The 23,049-nt window shown below is 44.3% G+C and overlaps 2 protein-coding genes across 9 annotated transcripts in view; one reads left to right on the plus strand and one right to left on the minus strand.

Annotated features, from left to right (window-relative positions):
- Nucleotides 1–13,074, minus strand: part of TMPRSS3 (transmembrane serine protease 3) — a 37,231-nt gene extending 24,157 nt beyond the window's left edge. Inside the window, exons 1-6 of one of the 3 annotated variants that reach the window (XM_064279499.1) lie at nt 8,508–13,074; nt 7,940–8,084; nt 4,523–4,764; nt 3,308–3,418; nt 2,313–2,429; nt 1,683–1,806 (exon numbers count right to left, since the gene is read on the minus strand). In XM_064279499.1, coding sequence (XP_064135569.1) covers nt 1,683–1,806; nt 2,313–2,429; nt 3,308–3,418; nt 4,523–4,577 — 407 coding nt within the window. In that variant the 5' untranslated portion in view covers nt 4,578–4,764; nt 7,940–8,084; nt 8,508–13,074. Of the gene's footprint in view, nt 1–1,682; nt 1,807–2,312; nt 2,430–3,307; nt 3,419–4,522; nt 8,085–8,507 lie in introns of all 3 variants that reach the window. The other 2 variants (XM_023559116.2, XM_064279498.1) reach the window with 2 other exon arrangements.
- A 2,145-nt stretch (nt 13,075–15,219) lies between these two features.
- UBASH3A (ubiquitin associated and SH3 domain containing A) overlaps nt 15,220–23,049 on the plus strand; it is an 81,783-nt gene continuing 73,953 nt past the window's right edge. The window contains exons 1-2 of one of the 6 annotated variants that reach the window (XM_064279492.1): nt 15,220–15,740; nt 19,254–19,307. In XM_064279492.1, the coding sequence (XP_064135562.1) occupies nt 15,628–15,740; nt 19,254–19,307 (167 nt within the window). In that variant the 5' untranslated portion in view covers nt 15,220–15,627. The remainder of the gene's footprint in view (nt 15,741–19,253; nt 19,308–23,049) is intronic. The other 5 variants (XM_064279493.1, XM_064279491.1, XM_064279497.1 and 2 more) reach the window with 5 other exon arrangements.

Raw genomic sequence — 23,049 nt, forward strand, 5'->3', positions numbered from 1 at the left:
CTGACTGTACTTCTTCCAAGACAGATATGTTCCTTCTTCTGGCAGTTCATCATATATTCTGCATTCTTCACCACACCCTAATTCAAAAGTATCAGTTCTTCTCCAGTCTTCCTATTCATTGTCCTGCTTTCACAGGCATATGAGGCGATTGAAAAAACCATGGCTTGGGTCTTAGTCTTCACCTTAGTCTTCAAGGTGACTTCTTTGCTTTTTAACACTTTAAAGAGGCCTTTTGCAGCAGATTTCCCAATGAAATACATTGTTTGGTTTCTTGACTGCTGCTTCCATAGGTATTTTAAAAGTAGGAAGAAATATTATACCAAATGGCCAAGAGAGACCTGAGGGCTTTTCAAGCTACCGGGTGGTCCCTAACTGCTGCCCAGGAAGGGTGGGAATCCTTGACCCAGGTCAGCTAGGAAAGGAAAGAAGGAGTTGAGCTAAGTTATTATGCCTAAAAGCAGAGAGCCTAAGGATCTAGAGGAGAGGGTTGTACTCTAGAAGGGAGTAGAGCGAGGGGAAGAGAATGGCGCCCCCTGGTGGTAAGCCAGAGAAAGAGGCTCATCAGGGACCGGAAATGCCTAACAGGGAAGTTTTCGGCTGTTGGCAGTGGTGGTGTACTTGATGTGAACTTCCTCCTCTTTACATAAAAAAAGGGGGGGTAAATTCTACATTACCAAAAGCATTTCTGTGAGTGATTTTTACTGTTGTCGTTGAGCTTGAATTGCAGTGATTTCTGAATCTATGTTGGCATGGGGAAAGAATGAGGCAGACCTCAGGGATAAAGGCCAGAGGACATTTGGATTTGGCTTTGGAGAATGGAAGCTGAAAATATGATGCATTGAATTTGAAAAGCAAGACCCCAGGGAGGATTCAGGATTCAAGTGTAGCGTAAATGGTCCCTTTTCCTTGAGTGGAAACAGGGAAGTGTTTCCACACTCATCCTTACCACTCTTGCTCAGTCCCTGAGATGAAGTGAGATCTCAAAGAGCATGCCTGCTGTGAGCTCAGAGAATCAAGAGCAAAGGGGAGTGAGGGTGAAGTTACGGACACCCCTGGATGGATGGCAGCTGTTGGGAGTCAAAAGGAAGGACCCAGGAGAGAGAAGGAGGCCTGCATCAGAGTGAAATGTATTGCTCCAAAGCAAAAGGTCACGTAGGCCACACCAAAAGCAGAAAATTGAAAAATGCATTACCATAGTTTCTCCTACATGTTGCTACACAACCATTTTGAATGACTGTGCTTACATTAAATTGCTAATTTTCAAAAATGGATTCTTTGTGGTTCACCGGGAAGTGTGCATGGATATTGACGTGACCATCAGGACCAAGCAGAGTAGTGTCCATGAAACTATATGCTGTAGGGTGAGGAACTAGAGGGTTTGTTTTTTCATCTCCCAAGCTCTTTATTGCACCCTTGCACTTAAAGTTCTGTTCTTCCCCAAGACACCCCCAAACATGCCACTTCCTGTGTGGCCTTGACCCAGTTATTTAACCCACCTGGGCCTTGGTTTCCTCACCCGTAAAATGAGGAATGATAATCAAATATTATAGGTTGTCATGAGGATTGAAAGTGATAAGGGGTTAAAGCACCTACTACGCGCTCAACTAGATAGTAGCTGTCTTTCTTCATTGTTTGTACTATTGCTGTTTGTACACAGGGGTTGAGAATGCTGTTAAAATTACCTTGGAAAACCTAGCTGGGCACAGGCAACGTTTGCGTAGAGACCTTTCCAGTCATCAGAGCACATGGTCTTCCAGGAAGCAGCTGTAAACACCTGGAGCACAGCATTCTGACCGCTTACCCGAACTGGCCAGCACACAGGAAGGAAAACTCCCATTAGTGGCCAGAGGAGGCTTGAGACCATGGGCAGAGATTCGATATTCCATTTTGTCTCATACATTCACACAGGCTGCCCCCTTGTTGAACTCCATTCATTTCCATTAGCTATTTCTGCCCACTAGTTATTTTCATTAATTATATCTGTTATTTCTGCATGGCCAACTCAAACCCCTCCTCCACTGAATTTGACCTTGCCCCTGTCTGCAGTGCCTCCACTTTGTAAAGCAGCGACAGTTCTTACTGCCTGGACCCTCTGAGATCTCTTGCTTGTGTAGTCTCCCCAAATGAATTCAAGTTCCATGGACTGCCATCCCTTAACACCCAGCCCAGTGTCTCCTGGAGGAAATGCCAATTGAATCCCAGTTGGCAACATGACTTGACAATGGTTTGGACCCATTTCACAGATGAGAAAGCTGAGGGTCAGACTTCTGCTGACTTTCTCCTACTTCTACAGGGAAAAGACTTGACATTACCACACCGGTACTCATCCTCCCCGTCTTTGCAGTCGGAGACCCCATCACATCGAGCTGTCGGTTCAATGCACTTAAAAGATGACCGGCACCTGTACTTCCCAGAGCAGTCAAAGTGTACTGAGGAAAAGGAGGAAGAAGATGGGAGTGTTAAGGGCCTCCTCAGTGGGCAACATTAACAACCGGCAAGGTCCTGGGAAAAAGAATAATCTTCTTCTTGCCACGTGGTGCTAAGCTTACCCATTAATAATGAAACCTGCGCTGAAATTGCACCCCAATCAGCCAGCCAGCTCTCAGCCCAGTTTCTGTTCTGAATTCTGAACCCCACTGTGTCTCACTAAGTGGCCTGGTCTGGGAGCCACACTCAAGGTGAATTTAGACTCTGGGGGGCTCAAGGTCAGGAGACAGCAGGAGTGTGAGCTGACCAGCTGAGCAAGAAGCCCTGACTGCTCAGCCACCCCCTCCACCTCCTGTTTCTCTTACTCTGGGCAAGAAGTGAATGAACAGCGAACCACACAGTCGAGCTGGTGGAGAATTAAACTGAACTGTGATCGGTTATTCAAAACAGAAAATGAGAAATTGTTCCCAATTAGAGAGCCTCCAAATGACCCAGTTTCTCAAAAGCCACATGCACCTCACTTTAGAAATAGCTGGCATGTTTGGCATTGCATGAATGGACCTCTTTGTCCTCTCCATCCAAGGGTGAACCCCCCTCCCGCCTGCAGGATCCTATTACATCAGCCGCCTCTGGACATTTCTAACTGGGCAGGTTCCTTGGTGATGAAGCCCCAAGCAAGGCCAACAGCCCCTGACTTGGCCTCAGACTGGCTTACGCCCATGCAGGCTAATAAAACTCAAAGTTGGCAACCCAGAAGGATGTTTGCCTTCAGTAATTAAGGCTGGGTGATGGCAAAAGGCTGGTGTGTGGCAATAACTCATGAAAGTTTCAGTGCTTGAGTAGGTATCTGAGAGTCTACTAAATAATGGATCGTACTCACTGCCCAGACCAATGGCCAGCGCTAAGATCAGTGCGATTATTCCAATGACGATGATAGGGAAGAATTTCAGTGGGAGCAGAGACAGGATCTGGGCAGCAACTGCATCCCCATCTGAAAACCAGAAAGGGGGATAAAAGAGCAGAAAGCCATGAAACATCAATTATGAATTAAAAAAAAAAAAAAATTTTTTTTTTTATCAGAGTTCTGTGATCCATAGGGTCTTCATTGGCTGATTTTCAGAAGTAGCTCTCCAGTTTTTTCTTCCTAGTCTCTCTGAGTCTGGGAGTTCTGCTGAAACCTGTTCAGCATAAGAGCAACACTCAAGCCTCCACTGACAGGCAGCTGGTGGCTGTGCTTGAGGTACTTTGGCCAGAAATCAAACCTAGGTCTCCCACGTGGAAAGTGAGAATTCTACCACTGAATCACCATTGCCCCCTCCAAAGAACCAGGCCAACTTGGCAGAAAAGACTATATAAAGAGCATTAAGATACTCAAGCTTCTCCAGGCAACCAGGAGGATTTCCACTGGTATCCTTTACTGTCAGAGAACACAAGCCACTTCATACAAATTACCTCATTAATCCTGAAAATCTATCCACGCCACGGTTGCTTTCACTAGAAATTAGAAGGGTTGGAATGCATAAAGGACAGGAAAGCTTCTCAAGGCCCCCGCAATTACTCAGGACAAAGACCCTTCTCTCTCTTCTCCCGTTTTGGAGATGTTGAGCTAAAGGGTCTCGCATGGAAGAGCTAAGAAAATTTTCCCTTTTTCTCTGCCAGTCTTTGGAAACCCACAATACCACCATCTGGCAATAAAGCGTGTGATCATAAAAGGGTCAATACTATTCTGGGCCACCTAAAATAGAAGAGAATTCCAAGACAGAAGTGGCAGAAAGAGGTGAAAGAAGAGGAAAAGGAGAAAAGGGCAAGCAGAAAGGAAAAGGCGAGAGAGAAAAGGAAAGAAGGGAAATAAGGAAACACATGCCAAATAATTAGTGACCATGGTGAGCAAGAAGAAAGGGGAGACAGGAGGCAAGTCTTTCTTTCAGCACGAGCCAAGCAGATTGCTTATAGTTGTATCTCCAGAGCCTGCAATGGTGCCTGGTACACAGTAGGGACTCCATAGGAAGAAGCCTACTCACCACAAGAAAAAAAAACAATTTAATAAAAAGAAGCCTTCACCAAATGAACAATTCTCTGCTGTTGTGGCGCTCACCTTCAAAGTTACACTTAAAAAATGGAAGGAACCCCCAAGAGTGACATCTCATCATTCCAGTTGTTCTATGTCCAAGAATTAGATTGAGGAAAGGAGTCCACGTTGTATAATTAAAGATTGTTATTGAGTTTGAAACTTTGTATAAGTTCACTTTTGCTCCTTGATTGATCCTCTGCCTGGGTGCCCTGGGTGGGTGCCACAAAGTCCCACCCCGCTAGTCTCTTCTATTCTTGAGGACGTGCCTGGGATAAAAAACAAAACACATAGCAACTCTCCAAAGAAGACAGATATATGACATAAAAACCAAAAAAAACAAACCCATTGCCGTCGAGTCAATTCCGACTCATAGTGACCCTACTGAACACAGTAGAACTGCTCCACAGAGTTTCCAGGTAGTGCCTGGTGGATTCGAACTGCCGACCTTTTGGTTACCAGATGTAGCTCCTAACCACCATGCCACCAGGGTTTCCATATATGATATATAAGCATGAGAAAACCTTCAATCTCTGGGGGGGAAAAGTATGTTAGACATAGCAGCTACATATTAACTTGACAATGATTTTTTTATTATTATACCCACTGTGGTCCCAACTGAGAGGAAACGGACACCCCTTTACAGTCCACAAGGTTATAAACTGTGAAAGCTTTCTGAGGGTCAAATTGCAAACACGTATCAAAAAGCTTAAAAATAGGTGTAATTTTTAATCTAGGAATTCCACTCCTAGGAGTTTATCCTAAAATGTCATCATAGATGGACATGAATCTCTACTTACAAGGATACTTACAGGAATGGCATTTATGACATTAATGCTTGTGAGACAACTTAAGTGTCTGACAAATGGGGACTGGTGAAATGACAGAGTATATCCGTATGTCAGTGGGGGCTTACATGTTGTCATGATGCTTCTAGACTAAGACAGATTAGTAAGAAAGACCTGGCTATTTCCAAAAAATCAGCCATTGAAAACCCTATGGAGCACAGTTCTCCTTGGACACACATGGGTCATCATGATTTGGGGTCCACTCCACAGCAACTGGTTTGATTTTTTTTTTTTTTAATCTCTGCACCAAGCATGAATCCATAGGTAAGAATAAGGATTCATACTAGGGGCAAGAATAAGAATAGAGATAATTATATTAGATTAATAACTAAGAGGTCAGCAAACTTTTTCTGTAAAGAACCAGACAGTAAATATTTCAAGCTTTTTGAACCATATGCTCTCTGTCATGCAACTGCTCAACTCTGAGTTAGAGCATGAAAGCAGCCGTAGACGATATGTGAACAAATGGGTGTGGCTGTGTTCCAATAAAACTTTATTTACAAAAACAGGAGGTGGGCTAGGTTTGGCCCATAGGCCATCATTTGCCCATCTCTGAAGAATATTTAATAATTTAATGCCATGGAAAGATGCACATGACATTGCTAACTTAAAAAATAAAAGCATAAAGATAGTATATCTTATTCCCAAAGGGCGACATAGACATATTTATAGAAATGAAGGCAAGAAATCCGATAATAAAATATTAATAGGGTTGCCTTTGAGTAATAGTGTCACCGTAGGACATTTTCAAGAATCTTTTTGATTAGCTGTATTTTCTATATTTCTATAACGAATAATATATTGGTTTTTTTTTGCTTGTTTTTTAGAAGTTTTTGTTTCTCCCCACTACTAGAAATTAACCATGATGAAATCATCTAAAAAGTAGCAGAAAGGAATATGCATATTTTATATTATTTATATTATAAAAATATTTGAAACAATTATATGTCACATCATGGTAAAATGGCTAGGTAAATTATGCATAGACTGGATGGGATGTTTGGATGCCATAAAAAAAGATTATTATAAAAACCAAGTAGCACGCAGAAAAGGCCTGTTTGTCTCTGCAACAGGGGTCCCTGGGGGATGCAAATAGTTTAAGTGCTTGGCTGCTGACTGAAAGGTTGAAGGTTTGAATCCACCCAGAGGTGCCTTGGAAGAAAGGTCTGGTGATCTATTTTCAAAAAATCAGCTATTGAAATTACCTACACATCGTCGAAAACCCTGCGGAGCGCAGTTCTACTCTGACACACTTGGATCGCCATGGGCCGACATCAACTCAATAGCAGCTCCTTGGGGGGCATTGGTGGTTCCGTGGTAGATTTCTAGCGTCCTAAAAGTTTTTTTTTTTTTTTTTATGCAGGAGACCCAGGTTTGATTCCTGACCAATGCCTCTCATGCACAGCCACCACCCATCTGTCAGTGGGGCCTTACGTGTTGCTATGATCCCGAACAGGTTTCAGCAGAGCTTCCAGACTAAGATGGACTAGGAAGAAGGGCCTGGCTATCTATTTCCAAAAAATCAGCCATTGAAAACCCTATGGAGCACAGTTCTTCTCAGACACACATGGGTCGCCATGATTTGGGGTCCACTCCACAGCAGCTGGTTTGATTATTATTATTATTTTTTTTAATCTCTGCACCAAGCATGAATCCATAGGCAACAATAAGGATTCATATTAGGGGCAAGAATAGGAAAAGAGTGAAATAAAAAACAAGTAAGTTTGGAGATCAGGCAATTACAGGTTTGTTTTTTTTTTTAAGTACATTTGTGGCAATGCGTTTTGATGTATATTTTTAAATTATGTGTCTTTTTCTTACTAGAAACTTCTCTTTCCACCTCCCCTCCATTCCCTGCCCACATCAATTGTCCAGGTGGCTTAAAAGGAATCAAGTTAGGGTAACCGCCACCCCAAGCTTTCTGGGACCTCGGCCAGAGCCCCACTGTGTCCTCGTTAGCAGCCCCAAAGAATGAGTCCCCTGACTGCACCCAAGCCTGGCTTCTGGGACCAACAAGTCCATGGCTCCCTTAGGCAAGTCCTGATAAGTTCTTGCCAAAAAGATCCTAGCCAGATCTTATTATGGAGCCTACTGCTTCCCCAAGCATTTGAGACTTATTTACACAACCAGCTTTCCTTTGCTTGGTTGCTGGGAACAATTCTGTCACCTGTGGGTGGATTTTCATCTAGCCTCTAATACGCTTGGTAATGCTCAGCTGACTCTAGGTTTTCAGGAAGGGTGGGGACCACTGGTTCTCAGTACTTCCTGGAGGTCTCAGAATGTCCCGGTCAGAATCTAACCTCTGGCTGACGGGGCATTTATGGAGTCTCCTTCTCTGAAGACCTTCAACCAGAGAATAAAACACCTGTCTCTAGGTTGTTGATGTTCAGGCTTGTCAGCAAGGAGCTGAACAAAAAGACCCCCTCTCAAAGCCCCTTCTCTGGGATCCTGTAAGCCAAAGAAAGCGCTTGTGTCCTAGCTTCCGAGCATGCAAGCACCTGGGAAGACATTTCCCCCCAGAGACACCTGGCCCCATTCATCACCTAGATAGGAGAGGAAAGGCGGAAATCACAGGGTCGCACCTGGCCCCACCTACCTGGCGCAACAGGACTGATTTTCAAATCGTCAAGGCCAAAGAGCGATCGAAAGGAGAAGGGGGTTTCGGTTGCGGGGGGTTCGTTTTCCCCCATCGTGACTATTTCAGGGCTTCTGAGATTCGGCTCCAGCTCCACGTCCACCTCCTTAGGCAAGGAAGGGCAGAAATCATTCTCTCCCCTATTTATAGTTTTAGGATCAAATGTATTTTCAATCTTAGAAATCTGACAGTCCATATAAACCGCATTCACTGTGGACAGATGGAACTCTTGTCTAGTGAGAAGGCATTTTTTTCTCAACCACAGCAGATAAGACAGAAGCTACCAGAGTTAATGAAAAACTACTAAGAACTTCATTTCACTCAAATAGTGACTTTTCCATTGTTGGTTAGGCCAATTTTAATACCAATTTAACAGCGTACCTTTAGAGAGAGAACCTTTCGCAATTTAGAAGTTATTGTATCGTTATTTGTAAGAAAATAAATTCTTCTCCAGGCACCTTCCACCACTTTTTTGCCGATGTATGTATCTAGTAAGCCTACCAAAAACATAAGAAGTTCTTATACTCACATAATGGCTGCTCCCCCAAACTGCAGATAGCACAAAAAAGGTTCGCTCAACCACAGTATTAGCCGTTTGCCGTAAACACAACCCTTTTCCTGGCTCACGCAAGCATGACCTAATTAAGGATCAAAGTGTCTGTGTGGCCTTTGGGTGCCCAGTCTCCTCCTTAAATAGCAAAATGAGGAGCAGCCAGAGACCGCTGGCTTCCAGCACGCCAACACTGGGGCTCTGTTTGCTACGAGAGAATTCCACCTAACACACCACCCAGCAGTCTTTCACAGTCTTTGCCTGTAACTCTGAGAAGGGCACCCAAGCAAGGAAATGGCAGGATTTTCCCACCTAAATTCCAATCTACTTACCCAGGTATCAGCCATGGGTTCTCTAGGAGCCAGCTTCCTTGGAGTGCTAAAATCTACCAGGGCTCCAATTTGCAGGTAAAAACAGACTCATGGAGCATACATTCTTATTTCTTTTCTGGTTACTTGTTGGAATGTTTGAAATTCAAAAGGGCGCTACTAAGGCATTCAAAACCAACTTGGTCTCTCTGCTGTTTCACAAGGCAGTAGTAAAATCTAAGCGAGAATTGTGCTCTAAAAGTTGTTTATTCCATTTCCATTCTAAGAGTAGTTTTGCAGAACATCTTAGAAAACTAATCAATTCATATTCAGCCATTCTGGGCTTTGGTTCTTGCTGGTACTTATTTCTTACTCGTCACATGTAGCGAACTTTTCCATAAAGAAGAATCAATGGTAAAATGCTTCCTGAACCATCCAACCCGAGTAAGAAAGTTCCCTTCCTTGCTCAGTAGCACACCACCACAAAATGTCGAGAAGTTATTTTTAGAAACAGATTCTCTCCCCACCTCCCTTTTACTCACTATTTCTGGCGTCGCCATCGTTAAAAGCAGAAATAATTTCCTTTTGCATTATAAAAGTGAGTGTGATGGTAAGCAGGCCACCAACGAGGTCATCCCATAGGGAAATATTTTCACCAAGTCACTCAGCCTTGTCAGCTCCATCATTGTAGCAAATGGCATTATTGAGGGAATCGGTGTAACCCAACCTGGTTGTAGCTATCAGGTAACCCTTGGTGGTATGACTACAGAGACCAGGGAAGGAAAAAAAAAGATGCAGCTTCCCTTTGATTAGTAAGTGAAGTGAACCTTTTCAGAACCATCACATGAGGGAATCGTAACACAGGAGCTCCTTTTATTCGAAAGAACAGACCAGCCCGGGGCTGAGCACACAGCCAGCCAAAAGGGGCAGGCAGGTCTCTTTGGTGGGAGTGTCTATTTCTCTACCTGATGGAGTTTCCGGACAAAAGACAGAGAACCTAAGTGCGTTCATCCCAGCACACTAGGGGACACTTCATGTCCCATGCTACAGGGTCCTCCGCAGTCTTGAGCCACGTCTGCACACGATGCCATTTAAAGAGGACAAATCCCGGATACTGTGTGGAGGAGACTAAGAGAGTCTCTGGAAAGCAGAGTTGTATATACCCGGCTCAGAACTAGGTGGTCAATCATGTTGCCATGGAGTTGGCGCTGACTCACTGTGACCTTATGTATAACGGAAGAAGGCATTGCCCAATCCCTCACCATCTTCAGAGTCATTGGTACGTAGGAGTCCATTGTTGAGGCTGTGTGTCAATCCATCTCATGGAGGTTTCCTTTGTTTTCACTGACCCTCCATCTTACCAAACAAGATGTCCTTTTCTATCAGTTGGTCTTTCCCGATGACATGTCCAGAGTAAGTGAGCCAAAGTCTTGCCATCCTCACTTCTAAGGAGCATTCTAGTTGTATTTCTTAACAGTGTGATTTGTTCGTTCTTCTGGCAGTGCCCTGTATATTCAATATTCTTCACCAACGCCACAATCTGAATGCATCAATTCTTCTTCTGTCTACCTTTTTCATTGTCCAGCTTTCACATGTATGTGAGGAGATGAACAAGACCATGGTGTAGGTCGGGAGCACCTTAGTCATCAAAATGACATCTTTGTTTTTTAAAGCTTCAAAAGGTTTTTTGCAGCAGTTCTGACCAAACAATACATCCTTTGATTTCTTGACCCACCTGCTTCCATGGACTCTGATGATTGATCCAAGTAGAACGAAATCCTTGACAACTTCAATTTCTTCTTCATTTATTATGGTGTGGTTTATTGGTCCAATTGTGAGGATTTTTGTTTTTTTCATGTTCATATATCTGGAGCAGAACCATGGATTCAGCTAAATATTTCTGGAGCATCCACCATGTCAGGCATCTAGATGCAAAGGAGGTCCAGCAAGGCTTCAGCACCGTAAGTGACCTCAGGTAATGACAACTGTTATGAAGAGATTAGGCTAAGGGAAGGTGAGGAGTGATGGGGACAGAGCGATGAAGGAAGGCCTCTAGGAGGAAGTGGCATTTTAGTCGAGATTTTGAGGACAAGGTGAAGTGGGTCTTGAGAAAGTAAGGGGAAGGTTTTCTAAGTAGAGGGACAGTCAAGGTCTAGAGAAGAGAATAAGCTAGGGGTATTTGAGGACCCCAAGAAAGCCTGTGTACCTGGAGAGAGGTGCGAAAGAGGAAAGAACTGCGAGACGAGGTTGGAGAGGCACATGTAGCAGATGGTGGTGGGTGTGGGGCCATTGTGAGAACTCTGGTGTTGTGGTTTCGGTGTGATGAAAGCCATGCAGGATCTGAGCAGGGCAAGGACATGATCTACATAGGGCTCCAGAGTGTAGGGGCCAAGGTGGCCCTACTCAGAGCCACAGATCACGGGAGGACTTGGACCAGGGCACGAGTGGTGCAGATGGTGAGAACTGGATGGATGGGAAGTTGATTTAGAAGGTAGAGTTGGCAAGAATTGCCAGTGACAATAGCCAAAGAGACATCTTCAGACACAGTTTAATTCTGTACCATGTTCCTGCCTCCTAGTACCTGTCCACACACCTGTCAGTGTCTTCAATTGAATGGCACGTGTTAAAGCCAGATATCTTTCAAGCTCATATATCCATCATTAAGCCTTTGTAAACACTCTTTCCAGTCCCTGGATGTTTGCACTTAAAGACAGTGCCAGGAAATTTGGAACTTAATTTTTTCTTTGCTTTTACATCTGTGTTATAGGTGATGCTCCCAACTGGAGTACAGCTCTTGAGGGATGTAGTCTTAAGATTTATCCTCATCCCTAAGCCCCAGTGGTGCCCAGTATAAGGGTGAGTGTGTGATAGGGGCTCCATATTCCCTGATGAGATCTTAGATGGAAGAACAATATTGAATAGACATGCAGATAACCAAAAGAGATCATGAAATCAAGTTAACTAATTTTTTTGACATGCGTGTCATAGGTAGGTCAGAGATCGAGCCAGTTAACCAGGGGATAGTAGGGAGAGGACCCACGAGGCTGGTGGGCTTCCATAGCTAAATAAAGCAGCCATGTCAAAACCTGATACTGTTACTCTTTCCAATTTTAGCTCTTCTACCAAGTGTGCTGTGGTAACACATTGTGGTTTTAATTTACATTTCCCTGATGACTAATGATGTTGAGCAACTTTTCATTTCCTCATCAGCCATTTGTGTATCTTCATTTGTCAAGTGTCCACTTAGACGTCTTGCCCATTTTTAAACCGGGTTGTTTTTCTTATTATTGATTATACTGTGTATGTGTGTGCTTATAAACACACGCACACACAACACACTGGATACAAGTCCTTATTCAGGTATATATATGGTGAATATATTCTCCCAGTCTGTGGCTTGCCTTTTTATTATTATTTTTTATGGTGTGTTTCAAAAAGCAGACATTTTAAATGATGATGGAACCCAGGCTTTTTATGTTCTAAGAAAGCTTTGCAAACTCCAACATAGCAAAGGTTTTTCTTCTAGGCTTTCTTCTAGAATTTTCATAGTTTTAGCTTTTAAGTTTGGCTATTACATGGTTGGTGTGAATTTTTGTGTGTGATTGAGAAAAGATTGAGGTTCACTTTTTTCCCATATCGATATGGAGTTTTTCTAGCACCATTTGTTGCAAATATTTTCCTTTCTCCCATTGAATTGCACTGGCCCCTTCGTTAAAACTCAATTATACAAAATTGTATAAAAATCATCTATGTGTGGGTCTTTCTGCACTCTCCAATACCACAGTGTGGCAACCAACCCAACTTTAAAATTTATATTAAAAAAAACAAAGGACCTAGAAGAGACAAGACAATCTCAAAAAAAAAGAAGAGAGAGGGATCAATACTACAGTAACTAAGGCAGTATAATATGGAGACAAAAAGGGTCAACTAAAACAAAGAATGCAATGTAGTCCAGAAAAAAGCTAATACACATACAGACACCTGATTCATAATAAAAGCTGTACTGCAATTCACTGGGCAGAAGTTGGTCTTTTCAATGAATTAACAACAACAACAAAAAAAAACATTGCTGTCAAGTCAACTCTGACTCATCACGGCCCTATAGGACAAAGTAGAACTGCCCCACAGGGTTTCCAAAGAGTGGCTGGTGGATTTGAACTGGCGACCTTTTGGTTAGCAGCCAAACATTTAACCACTGAGCCACCAGGGTTCCTTCAATGAATAAAGGCACTGGGAAAAAAAAAATGAACCTTTATCCTTACCTCACATCACTATCGTTGCTGTTCTTGTCGTTGTGGTTAGCTGCTATCAAGTCAGTCCCTGATTCATGGCGACCCCGTGCATAACAGAACAAAACACTGCCTGGTCTGGCGTCATCTCCATGATCAGTTGCAGATCACACTGTTGTGATCCATATGGTTTTCACTGGTTGATTTTCAGAAGTGGATCACTAGGCCTTTCTTCCTAGTTCATCCTGGTCTGGAAGCTCTGCTGAAACCTGTTCAGCATCGTGGTAACATTCAAGCCTCCATCGATGGATGGGATGGTGGCCGTGCTTGAGGTGCATTGGCCAGGAATGGACCCAGGTCTCCCACCTGGAAGACGAGAATTCTACCACAGAACCACTACCACCCCTACCTCACACCAAACACAGAGGTAATTCAAATGAATCATAGAATTCAATATGAATGGTAAAATAAGGCTTTTAGAAGAAAACATAGGAGACTATCTTCCTCACTTGGATCAGCAACAATTTCTTGAACAGGATGCAGAAATCTCTAATCATAAAAGAAAATTGGATAAATTAAATTTCTTTCAAATTAAGAACTTCTATCTATGATCCAATGATGTCATTAAGAGGATGAAAAGGCAAAACACAGCCTGAAAGAAAACATTACAAAATAATTCATCCAACAAAAGACTCATCTCCAGGTTTCCCACAAGTCGATAAGAAAAAGCTAATAACCCAGTGAAGACACGTGGGTAGGAGATTGGAACAGGCATTTCCCCAAAGAGAATTCGGGTGGCCAGGAAGCATGTGAAATGATGCTCAATGTCGTTACCATTCAGGGAAATGCAAGTTAGAACCACAGAAAGATGCCACTACACACCCACCAGCACGGGTAAAATTTAAAAGCCTGACAATACCAAGTGTGGACAAGTGTGTGGAGGAGCAAAGACTCTCGTCCACTGCCATGGAGTGGGCAAGTTAGTGTGGCTGCTTTGTACAACTGCTTGGCATCACCACTGCTGCTGGCAAGTCGATTCCGACTCATAGCAACCCTGTAGACGGAGTAGAACTGTCCCCGTAAGGTTTCCAAGGAGCAGCTGGCAGATTCGAACTGCCGACCTTTTGGTTAATGGCCGAAGTAACTCTTAACTACTACGCCACCAGGGTTTCCAACAGCTTGGAAATTTCTAACAGATCACGCATGTGCACTATGACCCAACAACTCCACTCCCAGATACATACCTACACAGGGCACAAAAAGATACGTACAACAATGTTCACAGCAGCATTATTCATACTAACAAAACAAATGGCTGAATTATGGGTTATTCACTACACAGCGACAACAGTGGATATGTTTTGCAAACATAACTTTTGGAAAAAGAAACCAGACACTAAAGGGGATACACTATATGGACCTAGTTATGTGAGGTTCAAAATTAGGCAAAAACTGCATACCTGTGAGCACAGTGGTTACCTTTGTGGGAAAGGCAGGAAATAACTCGGAGGAGGTGGGGACGCTTCTGAGATGCTGGTGATGTTCTAGAGAAAGGCTTCGCAAGCTCAGAGCCGTTGACACTTCTGGCCAGATCATGCTTCCTTGTGGGGGCTGCCTTGTTCTTTGTAGGATGTCGAGCAGCAGCCCTGGTCTCTTCCCTACTAAATGCCTCTGTTGTTCCCCTCTCACCCCATCCCAATTGTGACAACCATAACCGTTTCCAGACTTTTCCAGATGTCCTTGAGAGGCAAAATCGTCACAGGTGGAGGACCCGTGTTTGATCGCTGTTTATGTACGACATATATGTATGCATGTTATACTTGAATAAAAAAGCTAAGCCTTTCCAATAGAAAAGGAAGTCAATGTGTAACAAAAGAGCCAAAAAGATTAAAGGTAGTAGGGGTGATAGATCTCTCTGGATGGTAAAGGTCTAACACACTCGGCTCATAACTGAGGTTGGAGGTTCGGGTTCACCCAGAGGCACGTCGGAAGAAAGTCCTGACAATCTACTTCTGAAAAATCAGCCATCGAAAACCCTATGGAGCACAGTTCTACTCTGACACACATGGGGTCGCCAGGAGCCAACTCTATGGCAACTGTTTCATAGTTGTTCTTGTTTGCCGATAAAGAAATTCAAATCCAGGGTCACTCAAGGTCACGTGTCCAGAAAGACTCAGCAGAGAACCATCGCCCCTGTCTTCTTCCCCCTTGCTCTTCCCCCACTGCTGTTACACAGACTTGCCCTCAAATGCCACCTAGTCAGTACCAACGCTGACCCCAGGCAGGGGATTGGTTGGACCTTCTGAACCAGAACCCCGTTGTGGAAAGATTTAGAGTTGGTAGGCAGTGTGCTCTGGCACTCTGCAGAGAAAATTCTGAAAACCAATTATCCCGTGCAAACAGGATATTAGCTTTTGTCAGAAAGACCAAAAAAAAAAAAAAAAAAAAAAGCTTGAGGTTTTTTTCTTAACAGCTTCAGCCTCTCCTCCTCCCTCTCACTCTCTTTTTTATCTACTGATTTCTGGCTGCAAGGCAAACCTCTCCAACTGTGGGCAGGAAGAGATGGCAGCCGGTGAGACGCAGCTCTACGCCAAGGTCTCCAACAAGCTCAAGAGCAGAAGCACCTCCTCACTCCTGGAGCCCCTTGTGGCCATGGGCTTCCCGGCACACACCGCGTGAGTACTGCCACTGGAAGGGAGACCCGGGGCAGGACTGGTCATCCAGGAGCCAGACCCCTCCTAGCCCAGCTGCACCTTGGCTACAGCACAGCAGGCAGCTCAGAGCGCTCACTTCCTGTCGAGGGGTACACCTTGCAGTGAGAAATATTGTCTCAAAACAAGGCCTTTCCAGCTTTTCGTAGATGTGATGGTCTTTACCTTTTAAATGCAAACTCTGCTGGTTGGCTGATTAGGGGCACCCTGGAATTTGGGGAAATTAGACCTTAATTGGAAACCCCGGTGACATAGTGGTTAAGTGCTATGGCTGATAACCAAAAACCTGGCAGTTGGAATGCACCGGGCTCTCCTTGGAAACTAGATGGGGCAGTTCTACCCTGTCCTATAGGGTCGCTATGAGTCGGGATCAACTTGATGGCAATGGGTTTGGTTTTTTTTTTTTTAAGACCTTAATTGTTACTGTGGCCATGTGCGTTTTTCAGGGTTTGGGAGAAGACCTCTGTGCCTGGTTGCGATACCAGTGTGTAGTTCAGTAACCCTGAAGGTGACATTTCAAGGTATTTCATACTCTGATTTGAAAGGCCCAAGTCCAGTGAGTCTCTGAGGCGGGGGTCCATGTTCTAAACTGCGCTGGGAAAACCACCCAGCCTTATGGAAAATTTCTGGAATGTCCGATAATGAAATGAAATGGTTAAGAAACTACGTACCGGTGTTAGCGTGGCCCGATTTACGCAAGGGAAAGGTCCGTACACGTAAACTGAATCCCAGGAGCTGCTCCTCTCTGAGAGGGAAGAAATCCCCTAAAGCCAGTGGGCAATCGTCCTCGGGCATGTTGATCCCAGCTTTCACATTAAGCTGACTTCTCAGGTCTGCTTCTTTTCCGATGCTTATCTGCACGGGGAAATATATCAGAAATGCGCTTTAGGTAACCTACGATTTGGAAGGGGGCGAACTTTTCTTAAACCTTATAACAAGACCCCAGCCATTTGAATGAAATAACCTTGAAGCTAGACTGGGGCTTTAAACCGGTTTCCACTGAGAATTGGCATTTCTAACAAGTTCCCAGGAAGTTAAAATGGACTTCTCGTTAAAATGTAGATTCTGATTCAGTATATCTGGCAGGGAAATGCAAATTCTCAGCAGGGAACTTGTTAGGAATGCCAGTTCTCAGCAGGGGTTCAGACTGGAATGAGCCCATTTAGAGCCCTGAGCCAGACCCCCTTTCTTCTCCCTCAAAAGATTGGGACATCGCTGGCATCATTGTTGCTGTTAGTTGGTGTTGAGTCCTCTCCAACTCATGGTGACCTTATGTACAACAGAACTAAACGTTGCCTAGTCCTGTGCCATTGACTTCACTACAAACCAGAGGTTTGTTAAATGGGGAAAGGAATCATGGGGGCGCAGGCTACCTGCTGTGAGCTGGACACCGTCCTGGGCAGTTCAAACCTGGTACCTTTCTTCTAATCCTCACCAGCCCATTTTGCAGATGTGGATCCTGAGTCTCAGACAGGGCAGCTGCAAAGGGCAGGGCTTGAGCCTGGTTCTCACTGCCCCTTAATCCCACCTCTTTCTACTACCAGTTGCCCTGATGCTGTAGCCCGGACTCATACTCGAAACACCTTCTAATCTAAGTATTAAACTTACGTTGGGGGTAGGGAAATGCATTTTAAGGCACCTCCATTAAAACCTCTCCAGGTATAGCCACGTCCCCATTGGTATTCACCGAAATAGCACCACCAATCAGCCCCGTATAGGGTTCCTTATCAACTCTAGCTATTTCCACCCTTAATTTCTGAGTAAATTGTTGCTGTTAGTTGCCACCCAGTTGGCTCGGACTCATGGTGACTCTGTGTACAACGGAACGAAATGCTGCCCGATCCCGGGCCATCTTCATGATCATTGGCACATTTGAGTCCATTGCTGCAGCTCTTGTGTGGTGCCTTCCAAACTAGGGGGCTTACCTTCCAGCACTACATGGGACAATATTCTGTTGTGATTCACAAGTTTTTCATTGGCTAATTTTCAGACATAGATCACCAGGCCTTTCTTCCTAGTCTCTCTTAGTCTCAAAACTCTGTTGAAACCTGTCCACCATAGGTGACCCTGCTGGTATTTGAAATACCAGGGGCATAGCTTCCAGCATCACAGCAACATGAAAGCCACCACAATGCCACATATTGACAGATGGGTAGTGGCTGAGTAGATTTTCTACCCTGTCCAATTTGGTCTAGTTCAAACCGGACTGGTTCAGGATGATGAATTAGACACAGTCCGGCCTCAGGAAGCTCAAGGTCTAGTAGGGGAGACACATATACCTGCTAGTTAATGTGACGAGAACCATCATGAACATGTATGTGGTGGGAAACAAAGGTTGTTGTTGCTGTTAATTGCCATCAAGTCGATCCTGACTCCTGGGGACACCAGGTGTGTAGAGTACAAGTGCTTCATAAGGTTTTCAAGGCTGTGACCTTTGGAAGCAGATTTTCAGGTCTGCCTTCCAAGGAGCCTCTGGGTAGATTCACTCTGCCAACCTTTCAGTTAGTAGTTGAGCGTTTAAATTTTTGCACCACCCAGGGACTCCACAGGAGAAACGAAGGAAAGGGTTGCACACCAGCTCTGCCTGGGGGGTTTGCGGAAGCCTTCCCAGAGGAGCTGATGTTTGAGCTGAGCCTCATCTCAGAGTATCAGTACAGCTTCTCTGAGGGCACATTGGGGTTGTTGTTGTTGTTAGTTGCCATCCAGTTGGCTCTGACTCACAGCAACTTCGTGTCTAAAAGAACAAAATGTTGCTAGGTCCTGCCCCATCTTCATGATCGCTGGTATGTTTGAGCCCATTGTTGCAGCCATTGTGCCAATCCATCTCCTTAAGGGCTTTCCTCATTTTTGCTGACCCTCTACTTTATTGTGGTGGCTTACCTCTTGCTATGATGCTGGAAGCTGTGTCACTGGTATTTCAGATACCAGCAGGGTCACTCATGGTTGTCAAGTTTCAGAGGAGCTCCCAAACTAAGACAGACTAGGAAGAAAGGTCTGATGATCTACTTCCAAAAATCAGTGAAAACAACAGAACATTGGAGTAGGGCTCCTTTTGGCAGGAGACACATGCACAAAGGCCAGGGATGTGCCCCAGCACGGCGAACTCTAGGACCCCCAAGTGGTTCCATGTTGCTTTGGTACAGGGAGTGTAGGGAAGAGTGGAGGAGAAGGGACGGCAGGAGTGGACAGATGTCAGGTCATCAGGCCTCTGGGCACCATGCAAAGGACAAAAAGTGGGGAATCAAGGAAGGAAAATGAGCAGGGAGTGATAGGAGCAGATTTTCATTTTCCAGAGAAGAGCATGATGGTGGCCCATGGAGGATGGAAACCTGGTCATGCATGCTCCAGCTGCAGACGTCTGGTGATCCAGACCCCATCAGATCTGATGTGCTGTGGGACCACGCCTGCTTCTCTCACCCTTTCCCAAATATGGAAGACTTGGCTCTGAGTGTCCCTTGTGCTCTGTGCTTTCTGTAGGCTCAAAGCGCTGGCAGCAACTGGCAGAAAGACGGCAGAAGACGCATTAGATTGGTGAGTGGGGCTGGTTTTGCAGACCTGGGAAGTGTTTGCTTGAACTTCCCTGGGTGTTGGGACCCCTGCTATCCAAGGTGGAAGCTAGGAAGAGCCCAGTGCCTTCTGGGTGGAACTAGGGGCCACCCTGATAGTAAAACAGAATAGCCCCCACACCTACCCACCCAGCACGTAGGGAAGGAAAGCAAAAAGGGAGCCCTCATCTAAAAAGGGATAAAGAACTTTGAACAAAGCTGCCTTCAGATAAAAACCTGATTTAATCCAAATTTTGAGTGTCAAAGAGGAAAAAAGTTCACGTGATTTGTTGAATGAAGAGGGATCAGCCATTTTTGCTGATATGGCAGAGAGGGCTCCACCATCCTGGGCTACCTCTGGTTGGGGGGAGATTTACTTGGGGGTAGCAAATCCCCCTAAGGCTGTTTTTCCCTTTAAGGGGCCCATGACCATGGGAGGAGGGTAGGTTGAGAGTATCTGGGTTCTGGGCAGCTCCTAAGCCCTGAATCCACTGTGACACTCTCTGCAAGCTATTCACTGCCACAGACTCTAAAATCCAGTCCAGCTCCAATGTAGCACCTCATGCCAGAGCGAGTCCCTGGATGGGAAACCCCTGCACTCTAATAGTGGAATGTTGTGTTGCTGTTAGTTGCTGTTGAGTTAATTCCAACTCAGGGTGACCCAATGTGTGCAGAGTAGAGCTGCTCCATACGGTTTTCAAGAGCTGTGATCTTTCAGAAAGCAGATCATCAGTCCTCTATTCTGAGGCACCTCTGGGTGGGTTTGAACCACCAAGCTTTTGGCTTGTTGTCCAGCTATTATCCATTTGCACCACCCAGGGCTTCCAACCATGGGATAAACACCATGAAATCAAACAATAAAAACCAGGTCCCATGTTCTGGAAAAGACAAAACTCTGGAGGCAGTGAAGACATCCCTGCTCAGGGCTCAGGGGAGCGGGGAAGGATGAACAGGCAGGTGGAGCACAGGGCATTTTTAGGGCAGCGAAGCTATTCTGCAGGACACTGTAATGGTGGACACATGACATTATGCATTTGTCAAAACCCATAGGATTGTATACACAGAGAGTGAACCCTAATGTAGACTATGGACTTTAGTTAATAATGTATCAGTATCAGTTCATTAATTGTGATAAATATACCATACTAATGGAATCCCCATTGTCGTTAAGTCCATTCCAACTCATAGTTGACTGTCTTAGTTATCTAGGTCTGCTATAACAGAAATACCACAAATGGATGGCTTTAACGAGCACAGTTTGTTTCACAGTTTAGGAGGCTACGAGTCTGAATTCAGAGCTCCAGCTTTAGGTGAAGGTTTTCTCTCTCTGTCAGCTCTGGGGGAATGTCCTTGTCTCTTCAGCTTCTGTTTCCTGATTCTTTGGAGATTTCCATGTGTCTTGGTGTCCATCTTACCCCATCTTTCCTTTGCTGGTTTGCTTAATCTCTTTCATATCTCAAAAGGGTTTGACTCAAAATACACCCTACACTAATCCCACCACTAATCCTAAATGGGATTATAACCAAAGGCAAGCGGGTTAAACCCATTGCCATCAAATTGATTCTGACTTATAGTGACTCTACAGGACAGAGTAGAACTGCCCATAGGATTTCCAAGGAGTGGCTGGTGGATTCGAACCGCCAATTTTGGGGTTAGCAGCTATAGCTCTTAACTACTGTGCAACCATGGCTCCTTATAATAATGGAACAAAACAAACAAAAAAATTATTGCCATTGAGTTGATTCTGACTCATAGCAACCGTATAAAACAGAGTAGAACTGCCCCATAGGGTTTCCAGGGAGTGGTTGATGAATTTGAACTGTTGACCTCTTGGTTAGCAGCCATAGCTGTTAACCACAGAGCCACCAGGGCTCCTTATACTAATGGAATAATATGTTAATAACAAACATTATTAATGACGTGTTTATAATATTAAACATGTTAATAATAGAAACCATGTGCAAAAGGAAGGGGGATATGTGGGAATTCTCTGTACTGTCTGCACAATTTTTCTAAAACTACTCAAAAAATAAACTTTATTTTTAAAAAAGAGAAATTAGGCCCCACATAGCTGGAGTGTCCCCCCTCCCCTTCGCCCTCCAAGCAGGATGATAAATACTGATAATGAGTCTCAGGTGTTTTCTCAATGGGTACCTCCTTTCCCCAAAAAACTCTAAGCCAAGGGCAAAAATAATGGAACCCCTCCAAAGACAAAGGGAAACTCCCAGAAGCCTCCGAAGTGGTCTTACTCTGAAGCCAGTTGCCAAATTTAAATTGGAAGGCAAGCCCACTGTTGTGAGGAGTCACGGTGGGTACCTGCCAACTCCACCAATTACAGATAAGGCTAGAAGACCTGCCAAGGTACAATCAGTGGGGGACCCTAAACTCAGACAAGAACGGACCCAACCTCACTGGTAATCAAGGGAGTGCAAGTTAAGATACCATTAAAAACCACAAAGATAGATATAAATGCAGCTGAGGATGGGGGGAAGGCTTCAGTGCCCTGCTATTCCACTGGTGGTACTGCAGAAGACAGCCACCTAGCACTTCCATCTCTTAGTATGCTCCCTGGAGAAACACCAAAGGCCTAAAAAGACATGTACAGAGATGTTAGAGTGTTATAATAACTTTTTAAAAAAGAAAACAGAAGTCCATCACTATGGGCGTGGATAAATGAAATATCACAGAGGTATGTGACGGAATATTCTAGAGCTCTTAAAGGTCCCCACTGACAAACTTAACAAGATACATAAGTATCCATTTGGAAAAATCAAACATATATTGCTGAGTGAAATATGCGAGTTGCAGAATAATTTGAATAGTGGCTTATGATTTATATAAAACACATACAAGTGCTATCTCAGATCTGTTACATTGCAAATTGCTAGTCTCAGATTAGTTAAATTCTGGTTGAGTTCAAAACAGCTTCACAATGGGTTACTTCTGGAAAGAAGGAAGAAAACGAGTATAACTTCTGTATTTTTTTCTTTTTTAAAGAAGTTATGTGTGTAACTAATGTAATTATAATTTTATAAAATAAAAGGTCTTAGTTATCTAGTGCTACTATAACAGAAATACCACAAGCAGGTGGCTTTAACAAAGAGAAATTTATTTTCTCACAGTCTAGTAGGCTAGAAGTCCAAATTCAGGGTGTCAGCTCCAGGGGAAGTCTTTCTCTCTCTGTCCACTCTGGAGAAAGGTCCTTGTCATCAATCTTCCCCTGGATTAGGAGCTTCTCTGCACAGGAACGCTGGGTCCAAAGGGCTTACTCTGCTCCTGGCACTGCTTTCTTGGTGGTATGCGGTCCCCAACTCTCTGCTTGCTTCTCTTTCCTTTTTATCTCTAGAGAGATGAAGCGTGTGCAGGCCACATCCCAGGGAAACACTTTACATTGGATCAGGAATGTGACCTGGGTGAGGGTGTTACAATCCCACCCTAACCCTCTTTAACATAAAATTACAATCACAAAATGGAGGACAACCACACAATACTGGAAATCATGGCCCAACCAAATTGACACACACATTTTTTGGGGGACATAATTCAATCCATGACATAAAATAACCCAGGCATCAGACATTGCCTACCCATAAAAATAAAATCAAAAACGGATGGACCGTGCCATCATGCTCTAACCTATTTCTCGGTCCTCCAGCCCTGTGGCTGGATCACAGCGATAGAGGGGGCCTGTGAAGAAAGAGTTGTCCTGGAATCACAAACCCCAGGTA

The sequence above is a fragment of the Loxodonta africana genome, chromosome 2, assembly GCF_030014295.1.
Source record: "Loxodonta africana isolate mLoxAfr1 chromosome 2, mLoxAfr1.hap2, whole genome shotgun sequence".
NCBI classification, from domain to species: domain Eukaryota; kingdom Metazoa; phylum Chordata; class Mammalia; order Proboscidea; family Elephantidae; genus Loxodonta; species Loxodonta africana.